The following is a 26,204-nucleotide window of genomic DNA, read 5'->3' as shown; positions in this document are numbered from 1 at the left end:
TTGTCTTGTTTCATCCAAAGTTTACTTGTGTGCTGCCATAAAATTGAAATACATCTGGCAACACTTTTTCTGTGTTGTCTGCTCTGCTCCGCTGTTGTAGACTTGGTCTTGTCTTGTGGATATGTCAAGTTGCAAGTTCCCAAGGCTTCCACTGGTGAAGAAATTAGAAAATTGAGAGTTTTGAATCTTTATCCTTGGACTGACAAGCCTTGATAGCTTATTCCACTTACTTTCGTATACCTGTAAAGGCTTTTGGTGCTGGGCCGGTTACCAAGATTGACAGAGTAAAGTTTCCGATTGTTAAAATGTTGTTGCCGAAGAATTATTCCATCCATTAGGTGCCGCTGAATGGAGAGCAGTCTTCAGAATGCGTTGCTCTGGCGCACACCCCGAGAATCAAACCAGAACCGTTTAATCTTGAAGCTTCTTTGTTTACAAAGTCAGGTGCTGGTTTAGGATCGGCCGCCTTGGTTAGTGACGTCACAAAAATCTGTGACGTCATGCAAAAAAACGCAACTACTTGTAGGAAGGGTGCAAAAACGCGGAATAGAAGTAAAAGCGGAAAGCCTATTGATTTTTAAATATTTGTAGGCATTATTATTGATCTAGCGCTAACTTAAACTGTTACTATTTTGTACCAATTTTTACAATAAAAATACTTGCTTTATTAACGTAACAACTTTCATCGTGGTTCAGTATAAGCCGCCCACAGTTTGCTGTGATCGATGAACACTGCCTCCACCAAATATGCTGTAGCTTTCTCATTTCTGCTTGGATTCTAACAATTTTACTATCGTTGGATGGCATTATGATTCATCTACTCGAATGGATTAATTGCCAGTCTAAAGTAGGCATTACATTTATGTAGCGCTAACTTAAACTTTACTATTTTGTACCAATTCTCAGCAATTCATTTTTTACAATAAAAATACCAAACCAACACAAATTAAAAGAGTATGTCTTGGTTTATTCATATGTTAACTTTCACATTTATATCTAATCCACAAAACGAGCAATCGTTGTTCAAACGTAACCGCTCGACGAAGCTTTTTACCAAAACAATGCAAACACAAAGCGATCAGTTTCGAGTGTTCATTACAAGCCGCCCACAGTTTGCTGTGATCGGTGAATAGTGCCTCCACCAAATATCCTGTAGCTTTCTCATTTCTGCTCGGATTTTAACAATTTTACTATCGTTGGAAAGCACGATACTGCATCTATCCGAATTAATTGGTTGCAAGTTTAAAGTAGGCATTATATTGATCTAGCGCTAACTTAAACTTTACTATTTTGTACCAATTCTAAGCAATTCAATTTTTTACAATAAAAATACCAAACCAACACAAATTAAAAGAGTATGTCTTGGTTTATTCATATGTTAACTTTCACATTTATATCTAATCAACAAAACGAGCAATCGTTGTTCAAACGTAACCGCTCGACGAAGCTTTTTTCCAATGCATTTTTCAAGGCGATTCGATCGTGGTTCAGTATAAGCCGCCACAGTTTGCTGTGATCGATGAATACTGCCTCCACCAAATATGCTGTAGCTTTCTCATTTCTGCTCGGATTCTAACAATTTTACTATCGTTGGATGGCATTATGCTTCATCTACCCGAATGGATTAATTGCCAATCTAAAGTATGCATTGTATTTATGTAGCATTAACTTAAACTTTACTATTTTGTACCAATTCTCCGCAATTTATTTTTTACAATAAAAATACCAAACCAACACAAATTAAAAGAGTATGTCTTGGTTTATTAACCTAACAACTTTCACGTTTATATTATATCTAAAAAACGAGAAATCGTTGTTCAAACGTAACCGCTCGACGAAGCTTCTTTCCAATTCATTTTTCAAGGCGATTCGATTGTGGTTCAATATAAGCCGCCCACAGTTTGCTGTGATCGATGAATACTGCCTCCACCAAATATGCTGTAGCTTTCTTATTTCTGCTCGGATTTTAATAATTTTACTATCGTTGGATGGCATTATGCTTCATCTACCCGAATGGATTAATTGCCAGTCTAAAGTAGGCATTACATTTATGTAGCGTTAACTTAAACTTTACTATTTTGTACCAATTCTTAGCAATTCATTTTTTACAATAAAAGTACCAAACCAACACAAATTAAAAGAGTATGTCTTGGTTTATTCATATGTTAACTTTCACATTTATACCTAATCCACAAAACGAGCAATCGTTTTTCAAACGTAACCGCTCGACGAAGCTTTTTTCCAATGCATTTTTCAAATCGATTCGATCGTGGTTCAGTATGAGCCGCCCACGGTTTGCTGTGATCGATGAATACTGCCTCCACCAAATATGCTGTAGCTTTCTCATTTCTGCTCGGATTCTAACAATTTTACCATCGTTGGAAAGCACGATACTGCATCTATCCGAATTAATTGGTTGCAAGTTTAAAGTAGGCATTATATTGATCTAGCGCTAACTTAAACTTTACTATTTTGTACCAATTCTAAGCAATTCAATTTTTTACAATAAAAATACCAAACCAACACAAATTAAAAGAGTATGTCTTGGTTTATTCATATGTTAACTTTCACATTTATATCTAATCAACAAAACGAGCAATCGTTGTTCAAACGTAACCGCTCGACGAAGCTTCTTTCCAATTCATTTTTCAAGGCGATTCGATTGTGGTTCAATATAAGCCGCCCACAGTTTGCTGTGATCGATGAATACTGCCTCCACCAAATATGCTGTAGCTTTCTTATTTCTGCTCGGATTTTAATAATTTTACTATCGTTGGATGGCATTATGCTTCATCTACCCGAATGGATTAATTGCCAGTCTAAAGTAGGCATTACATTTATGTAGCGTTAACTTAAACTTTACTATTTTGTACCAATTCTTAGCAATTCATTTTTTACAATAAAAGTACCAAACCAACACAAATTAAAAGAGTATGTCTTGGTTTATTCATATGTTAACTTTCACATTTATATCTAATCAACAAAACGAGCAATCGTTGTTCAAACGTAACCGCTCGACGAAGCTTTTTTCCAATGCATTTTTCAAGGCGATTCGATCGTGGTTCAGTATAAGCCGCCACAGTTTGCTGTGATCGATGAATACTGCCTCCACCAAATATGCTGTAGCTTTCTCATTTCTGCTCGGATTCTAACAATTTTACTATCGTTGGATGGCATTATGCTTCATCTACCCGAATGGATTAATTGCCAATCTAAAGTATGCATTGTATTTATGTAGCATTAACTTAAACTTTACTATTTTGTACCAATTCTCCGCAATTTATTTTTTACAATAAAAATACCAAACCAACACAAATTAAAAGAGTATGTCTTGGTTTATTAACCTAACAACTTTCACGTTTATATTATATCTAAAAAACGAGAAATCGTTGTTCAAACGTAGCCGCTCGACGAAGCTTTTTTGACAATTTTACCATCGTTGAAAAGCACGATACTGCATCTACCCGAATCAATTGGTTGCATGTCCAAGGTATACAGTAGCCTACATTTATCTAACGCTAATTTAAACTTTACTATTAAAACATCGATTACTCCAAAAGTGATAGGCCTATGACATTTGGACAACACCATGAACTCCAAACAGACTTAAGCTATGATATCCATAAGCAGACAATAGGCAAAAAGTGTTTACTAATTCCCTTTAATTGAATCTTGCTTGAACATTTTTAATTATTCCAGACTTGTTGGATGAATGTGCTTGGCCTACGCAGTTTTTGAAGTCAAGATTCAGTTGGTCAAGCAAAAATAGTAGGCTACACATTTAGCCAAACGCAGCAGCACCACTTTTCAAGATTGAACAATAGAAACCCTTTAATGATGCAGAAATCAGTAGTCTTAACAGCATCAAATTTTACGTCTTGAAGCAGTTTAATATCGCCTATCTTAATACGAGAAGTAGAATGGGGTGACTTTGGTCCAGTTATGAGACACCGCTTACTTTAATTTTACAATGGTTCTGGGAGAAAACTTTAGTTTACCCATATTGAGGGCTATCAAGAGCCCTTACATGTTACCAAGTTTGAAGTCATTTGGTCCATGCGTAGAGTTTAAAAAAAAAAAAAAACTATTAGTAGTTTTCACTCCAGTGTTTTAAAAAAACTATAAGCAGTAATCTTTTTTCAAGACATGCTCATTGCCAACCCCAAAAAGGGGTGTCACTGGCCTCTTTCAGAGTTTTTAAAATACTTTGGTTTGGTATTTTTATTGTAAAAAATGAATTGCGGAGAATTGGTACAAAATAGTAAAGTTTAAGTTAACGCTACATACATATAATGCCTACTTTGGATTGGCAATTAATCCATTCGGGTAGATGAAGCATAATACCATCCAACGATAGTAAAATTGTTAGAATCCGAGCAGAAATGAGAAAGCTACAGCATATTTGGTGGAGGCAGTATTCATCGATCACAGCAAACTGTGGGCGGCTCATACTGAACCACGATCGAATCGATTTGAAAAATGCATTGGAAAAAAGCTTCGTCGAGCGGTTACGTTTGAAAAACGATTGCTCGTTTTGTGGATTAGGTATAAATGTGAAAGTTAACATATGAATAAACCAAGACATACTCTTTTAATTTGTGTTGGTTTGGTATTTTTATTGTAAAAAATTGAATTGCTTAGAATTGGTACAAAATAGTAAAGTTTAAGTTAGCGCTAGATCAATATAATGCCTACTTTAAACTTGCAACCAATTAATTCGGATAGATGCAGTATCGTGCTTTCCAACGATGGTAAAACTGTTAAAGTCCGAGCAGAAATGAGAAAGCTACAGCATATTTGGTGGAGGCAGTATTCATCGATCACAGCAAACTGTGGGCGGCTCATACTGAACCACGATCGAATCGATTTGAAAAATGCATTGGAAAAAAGCTTCGTCGAGCGGTTACGTTTGAAAAACGATTGCTCGTTTTGTGGATTAGGTATAAATGTGAAAGTTAACATATGAATAAACCAAGACATACTCTTTTAATTTGTGTTGGTTTGGTACTTTTATTGTAAAAAATGAATTGCTAAGAATTGGTACAAAATAGTAAAGTTTAAGTTAACGCTACATAAATGTAATGCCTACTTTAGACTGGCAATTAATCCATTCGGGTAGATGAAGCATAATGCCATCCAACGATAGTAAAATTATTAAAATCCGAGCAGAAATAAGAAAGCTACAGCATATTTGGTGGAGGCAGTATTCATCGATCACAGCAAACTGTGGGCGGCTTATATTGAACCACAATCGAATCGCCTTGAAAAATGAATTGGAAAGAAGCTTCGTCGAGCGGTTACGTTTGAACAACGATTGCTCGTTTTGTTGATTAGATATAAATGTGAAAGTTAACATATGAATAAACCAAGACATACTCTTTTAATTTGTGTTGGTTTGGTATTTTTATTGTAAAAAATTGAATTGCTTAGAATTGGTACAAAATAGTAAAGTTTAAGTTAGCGCTAGATCAATATAATGCCTACTTTAAACTTGCAACCAATTAATTCGGATAGATGCAGTATCGTGCTTTCCAACGATGGTAAAACTGTTAAAGTCCGAGCAGAAATGAGAAAGCTACAGCATATTTGGTGGAGGCAGTATTCATCGATCACAGCAAACTGTGGGCGGCTCATACTGAACCACGATCGAATCGATTTGAAAAATGCATTGGAAAGAAGCTTCGTCGAGCGGTTACGTTTGAACAACGATTGCTCGTTTTGTGGATTAGATATAAATGTGAAAGTTAACATATGAATAAACCAAGACATACTCTTTTAATTTGTGTTGGTTTGGTATTTTTATTGTAAAAAATGAATTGCGGAGAGTTGGTACAAAATAGTAAAGTTTAAGTTAACGCTACATACATATAATGCCTACTTTGGATTGGCAATTAATCCATTCGGGTAGATGAAGCATAATACCATCCAACGATAGTAAAATTGTTAGAATCCGAGCAGAAATGAGAAAGCTACAGCATATTTGGTGGAGGCAGTATTCATCGATCACAGCAAACTGTGGGCGGCTCATACTGAACCACGATCGAATCGATTTGAAAAATGCATTGGAAAAAAGCTTCGTCGAGCGGTTACGTTCTAACAACGATTGCTCGTTTTGTTGATTAGATATAAATGTGAAAGTTAACATATGAATAAACCAAGACATACTCTTTTAATTTGTGTTGGTTTGGTACTTTTATTGTAAAAAATGAATTGCTAAGAATTGGTACAAAATAGTAAAGTTTAAGTTAGCGCTAGGTCAATGTAATGCCTACTTTAAACTTGCAACCAATTTAATCGGATAGATGCAGTATCGTGCTTTCCAACGATGGTAAAACTGTTAAAGTCCGAGCAGAAATGAGAAAGCTACAACACATTTGGTGGAGGCAGTATTCATCGATCACTGCAAACAGTGGGCGGCTTATAGGCTACTGAACCACGATCGAATCGCCTTGAAAAATGCATTGGAAAAAAGCTTCGTCGAGCGGTTACGTTTGAACAACGATTGCTCGTTTTGTGGATTAGATATAAATGTGAAAGTTAACATATGAATAAACCAAGACATAATCTTTTAATTTGTGTTGGTTTGGTATTTTTATTGTAAAAAATGAATTGCGGAGAATTGGTACAAAATAGTAAAGTTTAAGTTAACGCTACATAAATGTAATGCCTACTTTAGACTGGCAATTAATCCATTCGGGTAGATGAGGCATTATGCTTTCCAACGATAGGAAAATTGTTAAAGTCCGAGCAGAAATGAGAAAGCTAGGAGGCACTATTCACTACAAATATTAAAAAATCAATAGCCTTTCCGCTTTTACTTCTGTTCCGCGTTTTTGCACCCTTTTTAAAAGTAGTTGCGTTTTTTTGCATGACGTCACACATTTTAATGACGTCACTGACCAAGGCGGCCGATGCTAAACCAGCACCCAAAGTCATGCGCTAACCAACTGAGCTATCGGGGTGGTGTGCTGTAACAATATGAGTTTCTCGCAAGCAATAAAGTTGTGTGAGTAGAGCTTAAAAGTCATGTAAACATTGATGAGTATTTTCAGATTTTTTAAACACCTTTAGGGTGAATGTTATCCTTTCAAAACTGTAAAGAAAAGCTTACGATACCGTACTGTAATTGTTAATTTATAATTAAAAGTTCAAAAATGCATTGTAGGCCGCACTAAAATGGGTCTGCTACTATTCGGCGAGTTCCCTATTCGACGATTTTTTGAAAATCCAACAACTCCTTCTAAAAATCCAACAATTGAATATTATTCAATATTCAGACATTGAATCAATGTAAATACGAACTGTTAGGCTAATTGGGTTCTTTGAATCCTACGTCACTGTCTGCATGCAAACTTAGAATATATTAGTTATTTTTGTCATCAAATTACCTAACTACCGTATAGTTTTAGAAGTAGTGCTGCCAGACCTTTTTATTTTTTGTACTAAAATTCGTATCATCAAAACTACTTTACTTCTGTAGCTTTAATATTTTATACAAATTGTTGCAACTATAATAATCTTTCTCTTTAGTTTGCTTTTGACTACAATTTTTTTTGCATTTTTATCACTATCTTTGGTGAAAATACAGTATAATTACATTTAAATCGCCATAAAATTATTTCATTTGTAACTTTTGTAAAACTTTTGAAAAGTGAAATTGATTGAACAACGTTTATTTGAACAGAAGTAGGCTAGTATGTCTGTATTTTATTATATTTAATTATATCTCTATTGTTATTTACTTTTTTCTGAATCTGCATGGTCACACCGAGTCGGTTTCCTGCAATTTTTATTTTTCTGAGTCTTTTATGACGTCACAACCAAGTTTTTGAATGCGAGACTCTCAAAGTAAAAACTTTGGGAAACTTGTCACTTTTTGAATTTCTTTTGTGTTAAATCGCTTTTTTGCTCTTGCAAGTGTTACTGTTAATTGTAGGTGTATTTTACAATTGACGAAATAAAAGTTTTCTTATTTCGCTTTCTTTTCTAGGTTTGGTGGCTGTGCATTTTTGAGATTATGTTTTTCAAACAATGTTTCATTGATGCATATTTTAAACCATTTGGTTTTGTCATCTTTTCCTTTTGTTATAGGCCAACTGGGTGATTCAATGTATTTAGATGTAGAATCATGTAAAAATAAACTGTTAGGCTAACTGGGTTCTTGGATCAAATCGAAGGGCTTTTGTGAATGATTCTCAGTTTCAACGTATCCTAGTCAGCAAAAGTTTCCTTTTCTACACGATTTCAATGTTTAGCAACGTTAAAACGATGCAGCAATTTTTGCTGGTTGGGATAACTAGGCTACGGTACCCAACAATTTCCTTTCAATCCAAGCTGTAGGCCACACATTCGGTTAGCCTTTTCATTCTGTTGCTAAGCTTTGGCACAAAAAATAAACCATGGTTTTCAAATTGAAATATTTTGTTGATCCAAACTAATCATTTTAACTAATCAAAAGTACTAACTCATAGGCTGTGTTTTAAAAATTCAGGACAAAATGACATAAACATGACAAATGACGCATGAGCAAGCAAACATTTTAATTTAATAGTTCAAACATTTTTCGCTAAGTTTCATTTATTTTTTATTTAATAGTTCAAGATATTCAAAAAATTGCCGAATAGGGAACTCGCCGAAAAGGGCTGTCGCCGAATAGGGCACTCGCCGAAACGAGCCATTCCGCACTGAAACGTCCCCATGTGCCACCTGTTGGAGACCCTTGGCTTGAAGGAACATAAGTACTACTGTACTGTCAAGCACCCGTCCTTGCATTCACTGAAAATATCTATTGCTCACTGTATTATGACGGATGTGCACACAATAAATAACCAACATGCTACTTCACGCCTAGCTAACCTAATTTTACACTGGTTGAACTTGTCAGGCTTCCAAATAAAAGATAATGTTTATTATACGTTGCAAACTTGGAACATAAATAAAAATCATTTAGCGGACCACACATTAACTAGGCCAGCCATATCACTGATGAAAAGTTAACGACTGTTATTGATCGCTCGCAAATATTTAACATTTTTGCAACCTCCATTGGGTTTTTACATTCCAATAAGAGTGAAATTCATGTTTTCTGTGAATAAAGAATGTCATCTAAGATACGGTAACTTAAGTGTTTTGGAAATGAACATTCAATGAGTGAAATTTGAATAAAATTGGTACTGTTTTATTAGTATGGTACTGTTTTATTAGTTTTTTGTGTTTTTTGTATTGTTTATTATTACAAGTTTATCGATTATAAGACATTATTTTGATTTTTTTTAATCACCACAAGTAGAATTACAAGAGAAAGGTGATTTTTTCATGACTTAATTGCTGCTTGTCTTCTGTCATGTTATAGACTTATTGTAGGTTGGTTAACTGTTTTGTACCAATATTTTATTTGGCATCAATGTTATGGATTTATGGTTTCACTGCAATCAGTGTAGCATCCCTTTTTCCAACCGGTGCTCAGCATTTGTTGTGACAACATGTGGCCATGTCTTTTGTAGCAAATGTGAACAACAAGGTAAGTGTAAAGTTTTGAATAAAAAATTGAAAAATGTACATTTTTTCAGCTTTTAATCTGTCCTAACTTTTTGCCACATGTTTGTGTAGGTACTATAACATGCTTTTACTGTACAGGTCTTGTTAAAAAAATTGCAAGGAATGTATTTTGGATGACAAGTAAATCATCCCTTGAAAAATTTAAGATAAAAAATGGAGCAAAGTTTTGCGCATAAAATAATGATTTTTTCCACCAATTTGAAGTTTACTGGTATTATATTTTTAGGATATGTTGCCTGTTTAATGTTTATGTGATTTGCTGATCCTCTTTTGTCATTGAAGTAGTGTGATTGTCTCTGGACAATTGTATGTGTGTGTGTATTTAGATTTGTTGTTAGAGAATGGTGACTGACTCAATAAATTGATCAAGCTATGATGCTCAGCTAGAGTTTGTTGTCTGCTGCTACATTCACATCTTTTTCAGCTACAATTCCTTCATGCGCAATTTGCCAGAAGAAATGCTCTTGTACTAACTTAAATAACAAGGTGAATTTAATGTAAATGGTTTATACAATGATTTCTTTTCAATAAAGCTTTATCCTATATACATATATTTGTGATTACGGTAAACAAACATCATTGTTAAAGCAACACTCACTTGTAGGCTTATAGGTGCAAGACAATATGAAAACATCCATGGACGTAAAATTGTGGATGCTAACATTTTGTAAAAACACATGGTGTAAGCTAGGCCACCACTTCATGTTAAATTTCTTTCTGTAATTGTTTACATACATATTTTTTGAAGTTCTGTATCTATTTGGCGTTTTACTTCTTCTTTCTAAATGTTTTTACTGGAAATGTGTGGCATTAAGTGTGGAAGTCTAGTATTATGACAATGTGCAATGCACCATCTTTTTTTCTGCAGACTGATCCAAGCGTTGCAGTATTTTTTAAGCCTCCATCGGAACTGGAAAAGAAAGCAATGGATTTGTTGAAGAAAGCTGATGAAGTGAAAAATAAAATTTTATACATAACAATTGTGTGTATTGCAAATTGACATAGAGATAAGTTAAAAGTGTTTGCTGCAAAAAAAAATAAAACTTAGCAAGAGCTTATACATAGCCTACTTGAAAGACATAACTAATTTCTAGAACAGGGGTGGGGAACCTTTTTAGTATTGCGGGCCACATAAAATGAGAAATAACACAGGCGGGTCACTAAAAATTTCGAAATTGTATTTAGCCTACAGATAAAAAATGCAGCAAAGCAGACAATGATTTATTTCACTTTTACAGCTAGTGGGATGGCTGAAAGTTTTTATTTTTGGTGAGTTGTGTGATGTCCGCTGACACGGAAGATGTTGCAACTCTTAACTGCATCTCCGCGTTTTTATCAGTCAGTCTGGAGCAAAGCCAACTTTTTGTTAGATTTAATTTGGAAAAAACTGCTCGCAACGGTAGGTAGGCCTACTTCCAAACAGAGACAAATATTTCAAAGCATGTTCCGCATGACTGGAAAATCATCAGCATTTATGTAGCGTTGATAAAAGTTGAGCAGTGAAATGTTTTGTTACATCGCTTTCAACGTAGGCTACCGTCACTCTGGAGCTCTACTATTTCATGTTGGAAATGCCCAAGAAGAACGTGGAAACTACAAGTGAAGGATGAATTTAAAAAAATCGGACTGAAGGAGGAAGATGCAAGGGACAGGGTGAAATGGAGAAAAGGGATAAAAACAATTGCTGCGCGGAAACAATCAGCCACCCCCACTAGTGGGGAACAAACCGACGATGGATTATGATGATGATGATGAAGTTACCGGTAGCCTACTAGGAACATCAGTTGCAACCACATTGAAAGGAGAGGCAAAAATATCTAACTCCATTTCTTTATAATACTCTTTATGTCCAAAAATCTTGCGTTAAATGTCTCCATAAGATTGACACATACATGGGCATATTTGGCTGTTGTAGAAAGTTTTTGCTCTTGCAAGGTAGGGAAATGTGCGGTGTTATTGTTTTCAAGCTGTACTTTCCACAGATGTAGTTTAGCTTCAAATAATTTCACTTTTGCAAACAAGGAGTTTCAAAGCTGACTCGGTCCCTGCAACTTGACGTTGAGCTCGGAGAGGGTCTTGCTAATGTCAACCATAAACGCCAGGTCACACAACCATTGGCTATCAGTGAGTTCAACGACATGGTTTTCCTGATTATTCATAGAAGGCCATTCGCAATACGGTATACCTAGAATGCAGAGCCTACTCTTTTTTGAGCTGTTGTTTCAATATATTTTGGGAAAAAAAATTTTGACGTGGCCACATGGAACAGTCACGCGGCCGCAGGTTCCCCACCCCTGTTCTAGGAAGTGCTTCATTGCACACTGACAGTAAACCAATAGAAAACTTTTCCACTAATACTACTTTTCCTGCTTAGAGCACGTTCTTAAAGATAAAAATATGCATTCTTTTGTTAGTTCATTTCTTGTTCAAAGATTTTAAGGTGAAATTTGTCGTTGATCTATAATATATTATAAAGCTGCTGAAATTTGTCTGATTCAGTGTGCTGTAAATTGAATGAAAATCAATAAAGTTTTCTGTGATCTACCAATACAAGTAAAGTAATCCTAACAACAATAGCATTTGAAAGGCTCCATACTTTCGACTCAATTGCTTTAGTTCCTGCAAATAATATAACAGTACAATGGTTCTCACAGGTGAAATCATTTCAAAACAGCCAATTGAAGCTGTTGAAGAAAAGTGAATGTGCCAAAGTAAGCTTAGTGGTTAATAATGTGTATTGAGATCACTTAAAATGTTGGAGAAAAATCGTTCTATCCTGCAGGCTAGGTTTGATTGTATTGGGGACTCAAACATAGTCTGCGGCTACAGTATGCAGCGATATTTTTATACATATGCTTTAACGCAAAAAAGATTTAAACATCGTTTAAATAATGATTATTGTGTACATAGCTACTACTAAGGAATAGATCTTTGTTTTACTCATCGTATATTTTGTCTTCAGATGGAAAAGCAAAAACGTATATTTCACCTTCAGATGGAAAAGCAAAAACAACTCTATACCGCTGCCGTGCAAAGAGTAGAGTATGAACGTCAAAACTAATTTATTCTTTCATTGAATTTTAATTTCTCTCCTGTTAAACTTCAGCGCTACCTTAAGAATCGGAGCACGTTTTTTAGGTGCGCTGCGGTGCCTGCCAAATAGGTGCACACATTGTGACGTCAGGGTATTTAGGTGCGGTGCACTGTGGCGCCGGTCAATTAGGTGCTATTCTCAGTAAAGTATATTTCATTAAATGCTTGATGCTTGGTAAAATACTGCAGACAGTGACGTACGCAGAATTTTCTCAGAGGTGAGGGAGGCATTCAAAATGCTTTTTGAATCAAAACGAAAACAAAAAACGCTTATTTATGAATTATAACTAGCAAATTATTTTATATAAAATTAAGGAACCATACTTAGCTTGCATTAACGATATTTTGTTAGCTTGCAACAGCTAGGTGTAACTCAGCGGGGAGAAGTGTCATATATTGAAGAATTTCTAATAAATGATCATATAAGTGTAATTTGACACACCGAATAGCACCTACACGACCGGGTGCCGCACCTAAATATCTTGACACCACAGTGCGCTCACCTATTTGGCAGGCACCTAACTGTCTGCACCTAAAAGACGTAAACCCTTGAGAATTGAGCAGTTTACAGTCCAAGATACTGGACAATGTTTCGGTGTGAAGGCAAGAACACTTTGACAAGCTGAATTTTTTTAAACTATCAACTTGAAACTTCTAACTAACTCTGTGACCGTGCCTCTGGCAGAGGTTCCAAGCAAGATGCTGTAATCAATCAACCAATCCAAAGTGTGTTTTTTTTTGCAACGGTATCTCGAGTTACGTCAACTGCAAAGAGATATTTGGTTACATTCTCTTACAGGCAACTGACAAAAGAAAATAACGACATGAAAAGGATTTTAATTTCTAATAAATCCAATATTTGGTAAGTTTTCTATTTACTTTCTTAAAAAAACAGTTGAAAAAAAAAGGAAAGTTGACTTTTAAATGCCTGGTTTTTGAAATCATAAATATTCTAATAATCCACAGATTTTGTTTGCTGTTGCTATCCTCGTCAGCAAACGAGTCCTTTTTCTTTGATTCAACGTCTGCTGACGTTAAATGAAAGTAAGAAAAGACTGAATTGCAGATTGGGATTATACGGTATACACTATAGCATACAGGGTGTCCCAAAATAAATGCAACTCAATATGTTTATATGCAATGTTGTGGGTTTCATTTATTTTGAGACACCTGTGCATTTGCATCTGAAAGCATTGTAGGCTGTGTGTTAAGATATTAGATAAAAGTGCCTCTACAATGGCCACAAGGATGTAGGTTTAACGTTCATCGAGAACATGTAGGTACTTTGTCTCTGGGTCTGCTACTATTTGGTGAGTTCCTAACCTCTAACCCTAAAACGGCAATGACAATTAGGCTACGGTACCCGATAATTTAAAAAAAAATTGAAAAAATCCCCCGTTAAGGGATCGGACTCACCGAAACGGGCCATTCCGTTGTCTCTATGCTTTTTTATTCACTTAATTTAAATGTTTAACAATAAAATTTGGGCAGGACACAAGTGTTGAACAAAGTACTGCTAAGAAACTTTTACTTGTGCATTTTTTGCTTGTCTTTGTTTTCCAGCGTTTCTCCAAACAGTTCATTTCTTATGCCAAGTCCAGGTATGCGTTTTACCACTTCTCTCAAACATAAAATGATTCTCTGCACCTGATAAACTTCGAGGATTGATATTTTTTAAAGATTTTGTTATACTGTACTTTAAACCGGGCATTTTTTACGTGGTCAGCATTCATTTGTTTGCTTCGTTTGAAAATTTGGTTTAATCAGTCTTAGTAGGCTTATTATATCATGACATTGATTCCATTTATTCTTAGATAGCCTACAAGTTTTATGCTGTTGGTTAAACCGTATGAACACTTATCATTTTTTGACGATAAGTGTCTAAAGCCACGAAATAATTAACTTTTTGAATTATTGAATGTAATATTTTGGTATCATCCACATAGCGGCAAATTAAGATTGGAGTTTCAATTTCAGTGGTACGAAGTAAGGCTTGGTCTATTTAGTAGGTCCATGGTCACCTGGAGATGCGGCCTAATTTGTCACATTTTACAGATTTCTATTACCGCTACTGCGAGTGTTTGACTGACATTTTCTGAGGTGGTTTTACTTTTTGTTGTCTCCTCATGATATAAAAGCTTTTTGTTGCCTTGGGGAAGCAGTAGCAAATGAGAAAAAGTAAGTTGAAAAACGCTGAATCAGACTGTAATTAAAAAATTAACAGTCTGACTAAAATCTTCGAAATCAAATTTTCTTTGTTTTCCAACATCTGAGGATGTTAAAATCTATTGTGTCATCTGGGGAAAAGAGTAAAGAAAGCGTAAAAATACAATTTTTAGAAAAACTTATTTAAACTTTCGCCCAAAGTTAAAAAAGTTTGGAAATTTCTGCAAAATGTGACAAATCAGGCCGTATCTTTAGGTAGCCATGGTAGGTCATTAAAACATCGGCCACGAGTGACGCAAATGTACGACCCTTCAGTTTAATGGAAAGTATATAGTACGGAAGAAAGTACTATATGTCCTAACAGATGGTGTAGTAGTGGGAAGTCCCATTGCGCGACGTTTTGCGCGACGCGATTGCGCGACGATTTTGCGCGACGCGATTGCGCGACGCGACATCACTCATGCGCGACGTTTTAATGAAAAGCATTGATCACAATCACGATCAATGCTTTTCACGATCACGCTCGATCACGATCAATGCTTTGTTCAGATCGTTCCCCTCATTCTTCACCATCGAGCTCCCCTCGAAGAAAATCACCAAGTCACAGCCAAAAGTACAAGCAGCTTCCTCAGTATCATGGCAGCGCACCATGCTCGTGAGTTGTTTTTGAGTGGTGTCTGCAATTTCTCAATCTTTTTTCGACAAAGAGATTATTTAGATTAGGCATTGTATAAGCTGTTGTTGATTAACTATTAACTATTGGCGCAACATCTCTTTTATTCTTTTTGTTTAAATCTTTCAATAATATGTTAACATACAATGTTTTTGGTATGCTGTGTTTATTTCTGCACGTATTTTGCTCCTTTTTCTTTCAGGCCGAACAAAGCAGTGATAGATTGCCAGCAATATCCCTCAAATGTAAGTGATGATGTGTTTTCAAAGAAATTTATTTTGTGATTTTTTAAAGGCCAAGCCTGGTAAATCATCGCAATCCCTTTAATTTGTGGTAAAAATAGTATGAATCGTTAATGATCTTTTTTCGTTTAGAAACACATCAGTCAATCACCGAACGAACGAACGAAAAGAGTTTCACTGCGATCACCGCCCGTGGATGGAAAACTATGTGAGTTTATTCAATAGATTGAGTTTCGGTTTCAGCAGCATGATCGTTGTTTACTTCACCAGTGTCGGTATAAATGACTTGTTTTTACATGATGCTGTGGTATTAGCTGTTTGCACTAGCTTTCAAAACACCGTTCCTAGTCAGTAATGACCAGGTGGGTGCTATGTGGGTTTACTCTATCGTTTAACCATCGTGTTATAGGTTTTTTTCATGTTATCGAATGTTATCAAAAATATATTTAAAATTGTATAAAAAAAATACTTTATATTATTTCTTTTAAATTACTTGATAAACAGTTTGCATGCTCCAATTCCTACAGGTTTGGTTTACCATGAGTACGTTTTTATGGCATAAAAAGCGTTGAGAACATTTTCGCACATCTGATCAAAACAAAAAAGACACGTCATTGCACATAGCTAGGGAACTGTGCTCCTGGAAATGAGCAGTTGCTTGACATTTTCATAATCTTTTTTCATCTGAATTGAATAAGCAAATGAAATTGACGGATATATGTTGCCATTGTGAAGAACATCGCTTTGTTACTTTTGGTAGAAGTGTAATGCAACTGATTAGGACCATGGTCTATTTTAAGTGACTATTTCTGTAAGCAGTACTCTGAAATCATCACCAAGCAGATTCTACTCATTTAGCCTGAATGTTAATAACTGTGCTCCAGATTATTTAAGATCCAGATCACGTATCAATTCATACCATTCGTTAGAGCTGAAAAACGAGATTCTAAGATTGCTGGTGCATATCTCGTATTAGTGTCTGTATTTTTGCTTGCTGCTGAGTCTTCACTGAAGTATATTAATTTTCTATTTAAAGTACGGTAGGCCTACACAGCATATAAGAAATTGACTCCAGTCTAAGAACATGTCAATAACTGTTAGTGATTCACAGGAAAAACTAACATTTGATGGTGGGTTTGGAACTGGTAAGGCTGAACTGTGATAAGCATGTGCATTGTGCAATAAATGTGGGTTTACTTGGATATGTTATAACTGCTTTTCCACTGATCTTGTGATACTTCGATATCTTTATGATGCAAAATCATGATGATGATGTGCGAGTTACTCAAATTCACGGAACTGCAAATGACATAACTTTTCCAGAACCCATAACCATCCTTCAAGGTTACATCGGCAGCTGCCACAGAGTCCATGTTGTGCTCATGACTTATCCTGATCACCAATGTCTATCTCAAAATATAGTCTAAAACTAGATGCTGTCGAAAAGTCTACTTTGCTTCTTTCACAATTTTATATGTGGCGTGTTTAGTCTACTGCTGATGTAGTAGCCACATACATAAGAACAACCCAGTAATTTTTTTGAGATAAGAAATAAAAGCACTTTTTCTGCTAAATTTTACTCTACCACATGCCCATTTACTTCCTCAAACAAATAAGACGCCAATTTACAACATGATAATGCTGACAGACACATATCATAGCAACTATAACCGCATAAAAAACCTGGAGTTTACAGAAAATCACAAAAAACGGAAATCATTGTATCTTGAAAACGATCGATCATAGAAAAAAATATATAGCATTTTTGGAATCAGCGCTTAAATATCATACAGATACACTTAAAAAATGTAGCCAAACAAAAAAGTTTTTGAATTTTGTTACCCAGTGATTCTACCGGAAAGCTTTCATCACATTTTATTATCACGGAAGATGAAAACTGTATGGTTTTCGAAACGTTTGCTGATCTTAGTATCTACTACTCTACATGTTGGGCTCTTTTTTTTTGGATTAGATTGACTAAGCGTTCCTGCTCCTAAATTTTCGCATATGATTTCCACCTTTATAAAAGTCCAGGGTTGTGAAATCTGGCGAAAAATATACGAATTCGACTCCTCGGTTTTTAACTGGCCGACTTCGGACCAGGCCTGGAAAAAATGGGGAATCCGGGAATGACATTCCCGGGAAATTTGTCGGTTCGCGGGAAATTTTTACCGTAAGAATCACGTTACTAACGTCTTTCATTCACCGTCAACGTCATCGTAACTTGCTGACACACATTGCAGTTCCGACACTGATTCGTATATAACTTTCCCGGCGGGTTATATTGCGTAACAATGGCCAATGAGAAATTTACATTTGTTTGTTTCACATTAATTCGACATCTAGCGACGTTGAATTATCATAAAATATGAAAACGTTAATTGCTCAACCAGGTACGGTAACAAATTAATAGCTTGGAACCTGCAAGAAGATTGCCTCGATTTACGTATAAGCTAACATGATTTCGGCACAATTGGGACACTGCGAGCAACACAAAGTCTGTTTGATAAAGAACTAGTCAGAATCGGTATCATCAGATGCTGTTTCAGCTGGACGAGATAACGGAAAGCAAGGCGCGATAAGGAGTAGATGGTTACAATAATTTGACGTCTACTGGCGTTAAATCAATGCAAATAGGGTGATATTTCTACAAAAGATTCAATTCTTCCAGCTGGGCACCCGGCGAAGTAGGAAGTAACCCAAAGAAAACATCCTGCAATAGTAAGATTGAATCAACATCCTAGTCTGGTGTAGTCTAAGAAAATTAGTTTTTTTTGTAATCTTGTGGTCCTGACGCGCGCTCGTGTGGCGTCGGCATTTGTATTGCTGACGCTAATGCGCCATTCATGCATCTGCGACGCTAATTTCACAACAAGAAATCGTCACCATTTATGTCTCGGTAATGTATTTGTAGTAATTTTGCACGGGCAAAACTTTCTTGCGGTTTCTTTGATTGACAAAAACAGCTGTTTTAGCGTCGTAATTTTGATTTTGTTGTCAAACTAATTAATGCGTTTCGTTATTTTTCGTGTAGCGGACTGGTTGTTTTGTAGGTTACAGAAGTAATTTTCGCAATTTCTTGTGTTCTCACTCAGCGAAACTTGTGCATTCAGTCGTTTGGCCGTTTTTTGTGCTATATGCCTATATCGCTTTTCGTAATTGGTTATTATATTCATGCACATTGCACATACTATCAACCCGTTCGAGCATGAAGTGTTGTTATTGTCAACTTGTCAAGTACGTAACAAGCGGCTCGTGATGTACGGTATTGTTTCATGACATTGACACGGTGGTCTTTGAGTCAGTGGATCTAATTTGTGAGCATGCGGCGTCTAATTTATTAAGCCTAGCCTATTGTTGTTCCAACTTATTCCGATCAAAGTGGGCACATCAGGCACAAACAGTGCGACATGCCTGGTTACGAATAAAATACGATATCGAGACTGTTTATTGGAACTATGAAGCTACAAATGGCTGTCTATAATATATTTTGTACTTGAGGCTTTTCGCCGGAAAACTGTAAACGGTGTAATTATGACGTTATTATCGTGATTGTAAGCCGCGGGAAATTTTTTCGCTAAAAAACAGATTCCCAGGAAGCTAAACATTTTTTCCAGCCCTGCTTCGGACACGCCATTACATTTGATATAACCGCTTCCAGCAGTGAATCTTCGGAAGATGAGACACGAGGATTAATTCTTGATACTCGTTTTTCTTCGGGCTCACATGGTGTATGACTCTTGATTTGCCAGACAATGTATGTGTGAGAGAAATTGTATGATAGGAGATGAAGGTACAGTATTCTATGCCAAGCCAATCCTGAAGGGAAGTCTATTGTTGTGTAAAATTTGATGCTCATTGCTTACTTCTACCATATGCCATAGCACATATGGTTTGTTGCTCTCTATAACTTGTCATCATTGTGGTTACTGGAAAGCGTTTTGCTTCTGCAAAACATCAAAAATATAAAAAAATATAGTTTTTTCCAATTAACTTTTTTCCGTTGCAGATAGGGTAGTAAAATGTATTAAGCACAGATAGGAAGTTGGCCATTCCGCACAAGTTGACCTCTTATACGACTTCCTATCTCCTTCCGTTACAGGGCTGTCGCATACTTTCTGCAAATTTTTCTCACGTTTCAAGTTTTCAAGCTTTGGGGGGCTGCGCACCCTCTAAAAGTCGCCCAATCGAAAAAATATTTTGGATCAGCTGTATGTGACCGAAATTCGATCTGATTAGATTTAAAGCATTTTTGATTTCAAAAATTGTGACAAAATAAAACACCCTAATCTGCATTATTTTGCAATGTTTAAACTTATCAAATGCAATAATGTGTAGACGGTCAATCGCCGCCCAGCATATCTCCAAACCGAGCCCACCCTTACAAAACATCAGAAGGAATAATATCAAAGCAAGCCACGTAAGTGTCTAAACGTGACCTTTATTGTTGAACCATTCTTTATTGTGATGCCATTGAAAGTTATATCCTGCATGCCGTCTCTTACAAAAGCATCGGTTCGTGCTTACGTTCATCAATGTGCATTGTGAAAAATTATCTATCACATTGTACTTCAATTTTCCGCTTTCTTCTTGTCATAAGTGGAAACCATTGATACATTGAAGAAAGGAGTAACATGACTTTGAAACGATTAAAAAGTTGCCGTACTGTAAGCCAACAACAAAGCTTGTTAACTGGATGCTTCATGTAAACTCGTATCATTTCAGAAAAGTGCCTCTTAGTCCACAATCACAAGTGTCGCGGCTGTACCAATCGTCAAGTAAGTTGAATGATTGATTGAATCTTTATCCGCAGACTGAGAAGAAGAAGAAACTTCTTTGAGAACTTAATCCTTACAGTTTCGCATACTGTAGTAGAGGCTTTGAACCAAGGAAGCAGACCCAGTCAAAAGGTTGACAGAGTAAAGGTTCCGCTTCTTGGGAAAGTGTTATCTGTGAATAATTCCATCCACCAGATGCCGCTGAATGGAGAGCTATCCTTGGAATGCGTTGCTCAAGCGCACACCTCAAGAATCTAAGTAGCGCCGCTTGATCTTGAAGTTTCTTCATTCATGGAGTCTGGCGCTTAACCAACTGAGCTATCGGGGCGGACGAATCTATCGAAGTTGCATCTATAGAGGCTTTGCTTAGCTCATAATAATGGCATTCTTCCATTTGTTTCTTTTTCATACAAAATTCTGGATTATATTATCCTCATTAACTATTTCCACCTGAAAGAATTGCAAGAGGTGTTTTCATTACTATGTTCCTATAGCCGCTATTCTGTTACAGAGACTTGCGGGATAACACCTCCAACCACACCCAAATATTCGCACTTCAGAGGGTGAGTGGTAATTTACTGTACATTATAAGGTTTATAACCGGGAGTTTAAGTTAAATATTCGGTCTTGGGTGTTTGGTATGTGGGTTCAGCTTGTTGTGTTGGATGACGTTACTTGCATGTAAAAACCCACGAAACTACACTTCTTGTTGAGAAGTGTTGTTTATTCAATTCGAGGCTCTTTGAAACTTGACAGTGCTATGCATTGCCGAAATTTAATTTACTTAAAAAACACAAACTGAAAAGAAATTACGAGTTTGCCATTTTTTTCTTCACTTGTTGTAGAGTTTAGGACAATTTTACTGTTATAAATGCATCGACGATAAGTTTGCAACAATTGTCAAGACTTCAGTGCAATATTGCATAAAGATATTAGTTTTTTCAGCCCAGTAGACTAAAGTTACAAATACCACCTTAGAGTTAATAAAAAAAAGTCACTATGAAATAGTTTCGTGCGGTTTTCTAAATTTTAGGAAGTTGTTCACAGGCGGGCATTGAGGCACTTTTGGGTTGGTTGAAACTGGAAAAACTTTGTTGGACCGCTGGTTGCAGACCAATCAACAAAACTATCAGCAATGAAACAATAGTTTTATTGCATTTTAAACTAGAAAATTGTACATCTAACAACACTACTGTTTAACGGACTTCCCCAGGTAGTTGTTTTGCATCTTGTGCTCCTAGAAATCCCAAACGTGTTCTAACAACATACGAGGTTATTATTTTTTCGATGATTAAACTTGTGCTACGTCGCGATTATAAATGACGGTTTTTGGGCTTTTTGACTATTTTTTGTCGTTTATTCAACCATCACTAAATCTATTCTTTATTTCTGAAAGCTTTTTTTTTCATAAACGTCATTCTTACATGAAGACAATTGGCCGCCAAGAAGTCTTAAAGGAAGTGTAAGCTAACAGACCAGCTGCCAATAAGAGTGCATACTGCATAAAATTATACTCCAAACCTGCAGTAACATTCTACTGTAATTTACAGAAACTTTTTCAGGTACAATTCCTGTCCTGTGACACCTGAAAGCAATAAAATGCCTGCTTTCTACGCCATGATGCAAGGAAGGAAAGTTTAATTAACATTCAAGATGAAATAGATTTTTCCTTTGCTGCGGAAGGTTGAATTGTCATCCATTTTTCAACCTTGTTATTTGCCGGTAGTGTTCGTGATGATATGATTTGGGAGAGAGATCATGGTGAGAAAAGTACTTCGTGGATATGAACAGTAAATTGACTTGAAAGTATGCGAGTGAAAAAAAGAGTAGCTTATTATCCCATACTTTTGAAAGTATTTGTAAGAAGGAAAATCTAGGGTAGGCCTAAGATATCATTCAAACACTGTTTTGTTATCAGTTTTATTTGTTTTGAAGTGTTGGAATAGCAACAACTGGAGCATAGCCACACTTACCATTCACTTATAGCTAATTTTATCGCAAAACATTTATTTTTTGTCGACATTATTATTAGTATAATTTTATTGCAGACAAAGATCTGTCCATAGTTACCATACAAAGACGTTTAGCAAATACTTTGTGCATTGTTTTAATGCGTCTTACTACAAAAGTGCATTGTTTTATATTTGTTTTGGAATTATTTATCGAACATCCGCTGCAGTGTAATTAGCATCACTTGAAGATTATAAACACTCTGTCAGTACATGAAAATTACTTCAGCATGAATTAAAATCTTTGATTGATGCTCAATTCTCAGAGCATAGTTGAAATTTAAGCCTGAAGGTGTAGCCCACTAATTTAATTATCAGCAAACCGGCTAAATCTATTTCGCAATCATTCATGCGACTATACGTAGCAAACAAGGTTGTGATTGTGAATATACAGTACACTGGTGGCAATAAGCTGCAATGTTTCTGCATTAGTAAAATAAAATCTCAGAAGCGTACTTTCCTCACAGCCTAAATCTATTTCACCCCACGCTGCAGACCAAAGTTGAATTTCAACTGCTGAGGTTGCTGTAGTCTACGATTTACAAAGCTACGTTTTTTGTAAACGCAGTTTGAAGTGCAGTAGATTTCAAATATTCTATTGCATGTGTCAAAGCTAAGTAGAGTAGACTAACTTACTGCACTGCAACGCCTACGTTTAAATCGTTTGGAAACTTCTCAATGTTCAGAAGAAGAATTTTATTTGTTGCATTCGCCTAGTTCCAAAACGTTTTCCTAATATCTCCGTTTCTTATATTTATTGAAACGTTTTTAAGTTATTGTTTTATTTTACGTTTTTTTATAATATTGCTTCATGACTTATTTTATTTAAAAGTGCTCACTACATGAATAAAACACTTCACAGATATCTGATCTGGTTACCACAACTGAAGTAATGTAGATTGACCTATTTTAGATTAGGCTATTAACCGTATCGGTTACTGCTTCCTTTTGGCGGCAAGAGTTACTGGTCGAGACCGTCAGGTCTACGTCTCTCTTATTGCTAATTACTCCGTCGGCTTACATCAAATAACAATGGGAAAAAGTATGCCATTGGTCAAAAGCCTTATCTATCACTTCAATCAATATATTTCGGAAAATATATTTGTGATTGTGTATTTTGGTAAAAAAGGTGATAAAGACTCTGTTTTTAACCTATTTTCGCCATTTTTTGGTCAAATTTCTCAGTTTACATTTCACTTTGAAAGTCTTCTTGCATTGAACACAGAATTTCATCAATTTTGTTTTTCCATTTCTGTGCAAACACTATTCCATGCACTTTTTGCACTACAAAGCAATTTGCGCAAATAACAAATTACCTTCCTAATTATTGTCTGCCAGCAAAGAATGACTCACATCGCCTCAGAGACCGACTCCCTACCCAGACAGCAAAATCGACGTTGAATTAATGTAAAAATGACGAATTTTGCTGCTTGGGTACAGAATGGAATTTTAGCGCCGTCGCATTATGAATGACAAACACAAAATGGAACCGCACGCTAATAGTAAACTGTCAATCAAGCTATTGAATATCAGCAAATTTCTTGCATTTCATAACTGTCTGTGACAAAAGGTTTATTGTGAACTTCACAATTATCCGATAGCAACATAATCGGGATTAAAAGTTGGGGCAAGAAAAAAAGTAAAAGTCAAGAAATCTCAGGTTTCTAGCGTCACTGCTTCTATGTGAAATTGCTGAATTAGCAGAGGGCGAAACCATAGGGTCTACGCCAGTAACAGATACGGTTAAAGGGAAATTGCCAGCACATGAAATAATGGTTTATATGAAAGACACTTCCACAAATTCAAATAGTAGGCTACAGGCCCAATAACCTACTGGGCTACGCCCTACGCATTAGTCTACTAGCCTAAGTGATTAGGTTTAACTACGGTATGTAGGCTACGTAGACTAGCCTACCACGATTATATTCTACATAAGTTATTCTTAATTTTTATCTATTAAAGCCGGTTCCAGAAAAGATTATGTGTATTGTTTAGTCTTTCATCGAATGACGGTTTGGTGTTTATTCTTAGGAAAAAAGATCATTGCAGCTTAAACGTTTCGCAGCAAATATAGATGATAGGCCCACGTTGTAATTCGCATGGAATAAAATGATGACGTTTTCTTTAGCAGCAGTTACCATAATAAAATATACAAAATGATAAATCAATCTCACAATTAAGACGTTCCCTTTTACTGAATATGGTATCAGCCAGTGGCGTATCCATCAGAACAAGTAGTCTTGGAGGAAGGTGATTTCAACAAAACAAGGATGTGTAGGTCTGCATTAATTCAACCTTGCAAATAATGTAAATAAGGTTACTTTTCTGTGTTTTAGAGGGGAGGGGCGATCCCTCCCTGAATTCTTCAGATTTTTTTTATCTTGATTTGTCAATCTGGTGATTGGTATCGAGCGCAGAATCACCCAGCTGTGTTGTCACCTGATTGTAGAGGCTTACGTGGGTGTACGAAGCCATTTCAGGATGTGACGCAGTATTGGATATAATACGTTATCTATTTGTTGCAGAATGTATACGGCAATATTATTTTTAGCTTAGAGAAGGCATCAGTTCTTTTGTCGAAATTATGCAATGCACATAAGATTAATTTTGTAGTGCTGCTGTCCAAAAATGAAGCTCAGAGTTGATTTCCGCTCAGAGCATATAGGCTGTTTAGTCATAGTGGTCTGTTTTCAAAGATACTTTTACACATCACGCTTTACTGTAAATCAAATGTGAATAAACTTTTTAGGCTAAAATGTTCCAAGCGGTCGCCTGGTATCAACAAAAACGCAATTTGCAGGGAAGACTTTAAAGCAGATCATAGGTTGCTGCATAAAAAAATAAAACGAAGCTTTAGTGTTTGCTGTTGACTTGAAGTGGGCCTAGCACTGGTTGCATATATGATACCCTAGACAGCAGTGCCGGTCTTAGGGTATTTTGGGCCCTGTGCGGAATATATGCTTTGCGGGCCCCAATGACAATGATCCAATTCAGTAGCGTAGCTTGGTATTTTGAAAGGGGAGGGGGGAGGTTTGACGGTCGGTGGGCGAAGTCTGACGGCGTGATCTCCGAAGGCAACACCCAGCAGCGAGGGGCCTCCCCTAGAAAATTTTGAAAAATTACTTTGAATTTGGGGCATTCTGAGAGCATGTTCAACAAAAATTTGGGTATAAATATTACTGTAAAATGGTGCTGTCCGGTGGCATAGCAAAAGGATAAGATCATGCTTTCTTTGGCATTTTTTGAAAATAAAGCTATGTCTCTATGTTGAGTATGGATGCAAACTATTTCGTCTCCTGAAAAATTCTTAGGCTACCCCGATTTCGTACCCTGAAGTCGTGTAATAAAAAAAATTTTTGACCTATTTCGTCCCTGAAAAGATCGAGAAATTTTGAAATGTTTGCGGCAACTCCGATCAGCGACTTCGGCTCTGTTGTTTTTTTTTCTCGATCTTTTCAGAGTACGAAATTGGTTGCACCCGTTGAGTTTTTATGTTTTCTTGTTGCTAATTCCTTATTTGTTGAACTCACTTGTTGAATTTTTCCATTGGAAATGACAAAATTACTGCAGTTTCTGAGTAAATTGCGGGCCCCCTAATTTGCGGGCCCTGTGCGATCGCACGGTTTGCACACCCCAAAGACCGGCACTGCTAGACAGCCACTTTATCTGGTCCAGATCGGGTACG

At 36.2% G+C, this 26,204-nt stretch overlaps 1 protein-coding gene across 1 annotated transcript; it reads left to right on the top strand.

Moving 5' to 3' along the window:
- The first annotated feature begins 9,358 nt into the window (after positions 1-9,358).
- On the top strand, positions 9,359-23,384 carry LOC145780978 (putative E3 SUMO-protein ligase RNF212). The gene is made up of 14 exons (XM_082592670.1): positions 9,359-9,520; positions 9,983-10,044; positions 10,427-10,510; positions 12,213-12,269; positions 12,521-12,600; positions 13,451-13,513; positions 14,215-14,252; positions 15,367-15,472; positions 15,693-15,735; positions 15,865-15,940; positions 20,071-20,152; positions 20,458-20,510; positions 21,022-21,073; positions 22,073-23,384. Exons 1-14 carry the CDS (start codon positions 9,409-9,411, stop codon positions 22,149-22,151), a joined length of 987 nt encoding a protein of 328 aa, XP_082448796.1. The 5' UTR covers positions 9,359-9,408; the 3' UTR covers positions 22,152-23,384.
- The last annotated feature ends 2,820 nt before the right edge of the window (positions 23,385-26,204 follow it).

Source organism: Aplidium turbinatum, chromosome 1, assembly GCF_918807975.1.
Source record: "Aplidium turbinatum chromosome 1, kaAplTurb1.1, whole genome shotgun sequence".
NCBI classification, from domain to species: domain Eukaryota; kingdom Metazoa; phylum Chordata; class Ascidiacea; order Aplousobranchia; family Polyclinidae; genus Aplidium; species Aplidium turbinatum.
The sequence above is the reverse complement of the archived record's forward strand: the minus strand, read 5'-3'. Positions and strand labels throughout refer to the sequence as shown.

Bases quoted from the DNA above. Each gene is read 5' to 3' on its own strand.
- LOC145780978 (XM_082592670.1), top strand. From the start codon at position 9,409: ATGGATTTATGGTTTCACTGCAATCAGTGTAGCATCCCTTTTTCCAAC. The intron at 10,045-10,426 runs GTGAATTTAATG...TTTTTTCTGCAG, and splicing joins GTACTAACTTAAATAACAAG to ACTGATCCAAGCGTTGCAGT. The intron at 14,253-15,366 runs GTATGCGTTTTA...TGCTTTGTTCAG, and splicing joins ATTTCTTATGCCAAGTCCAG to ATCGTTCCCCTCATTCTTCA.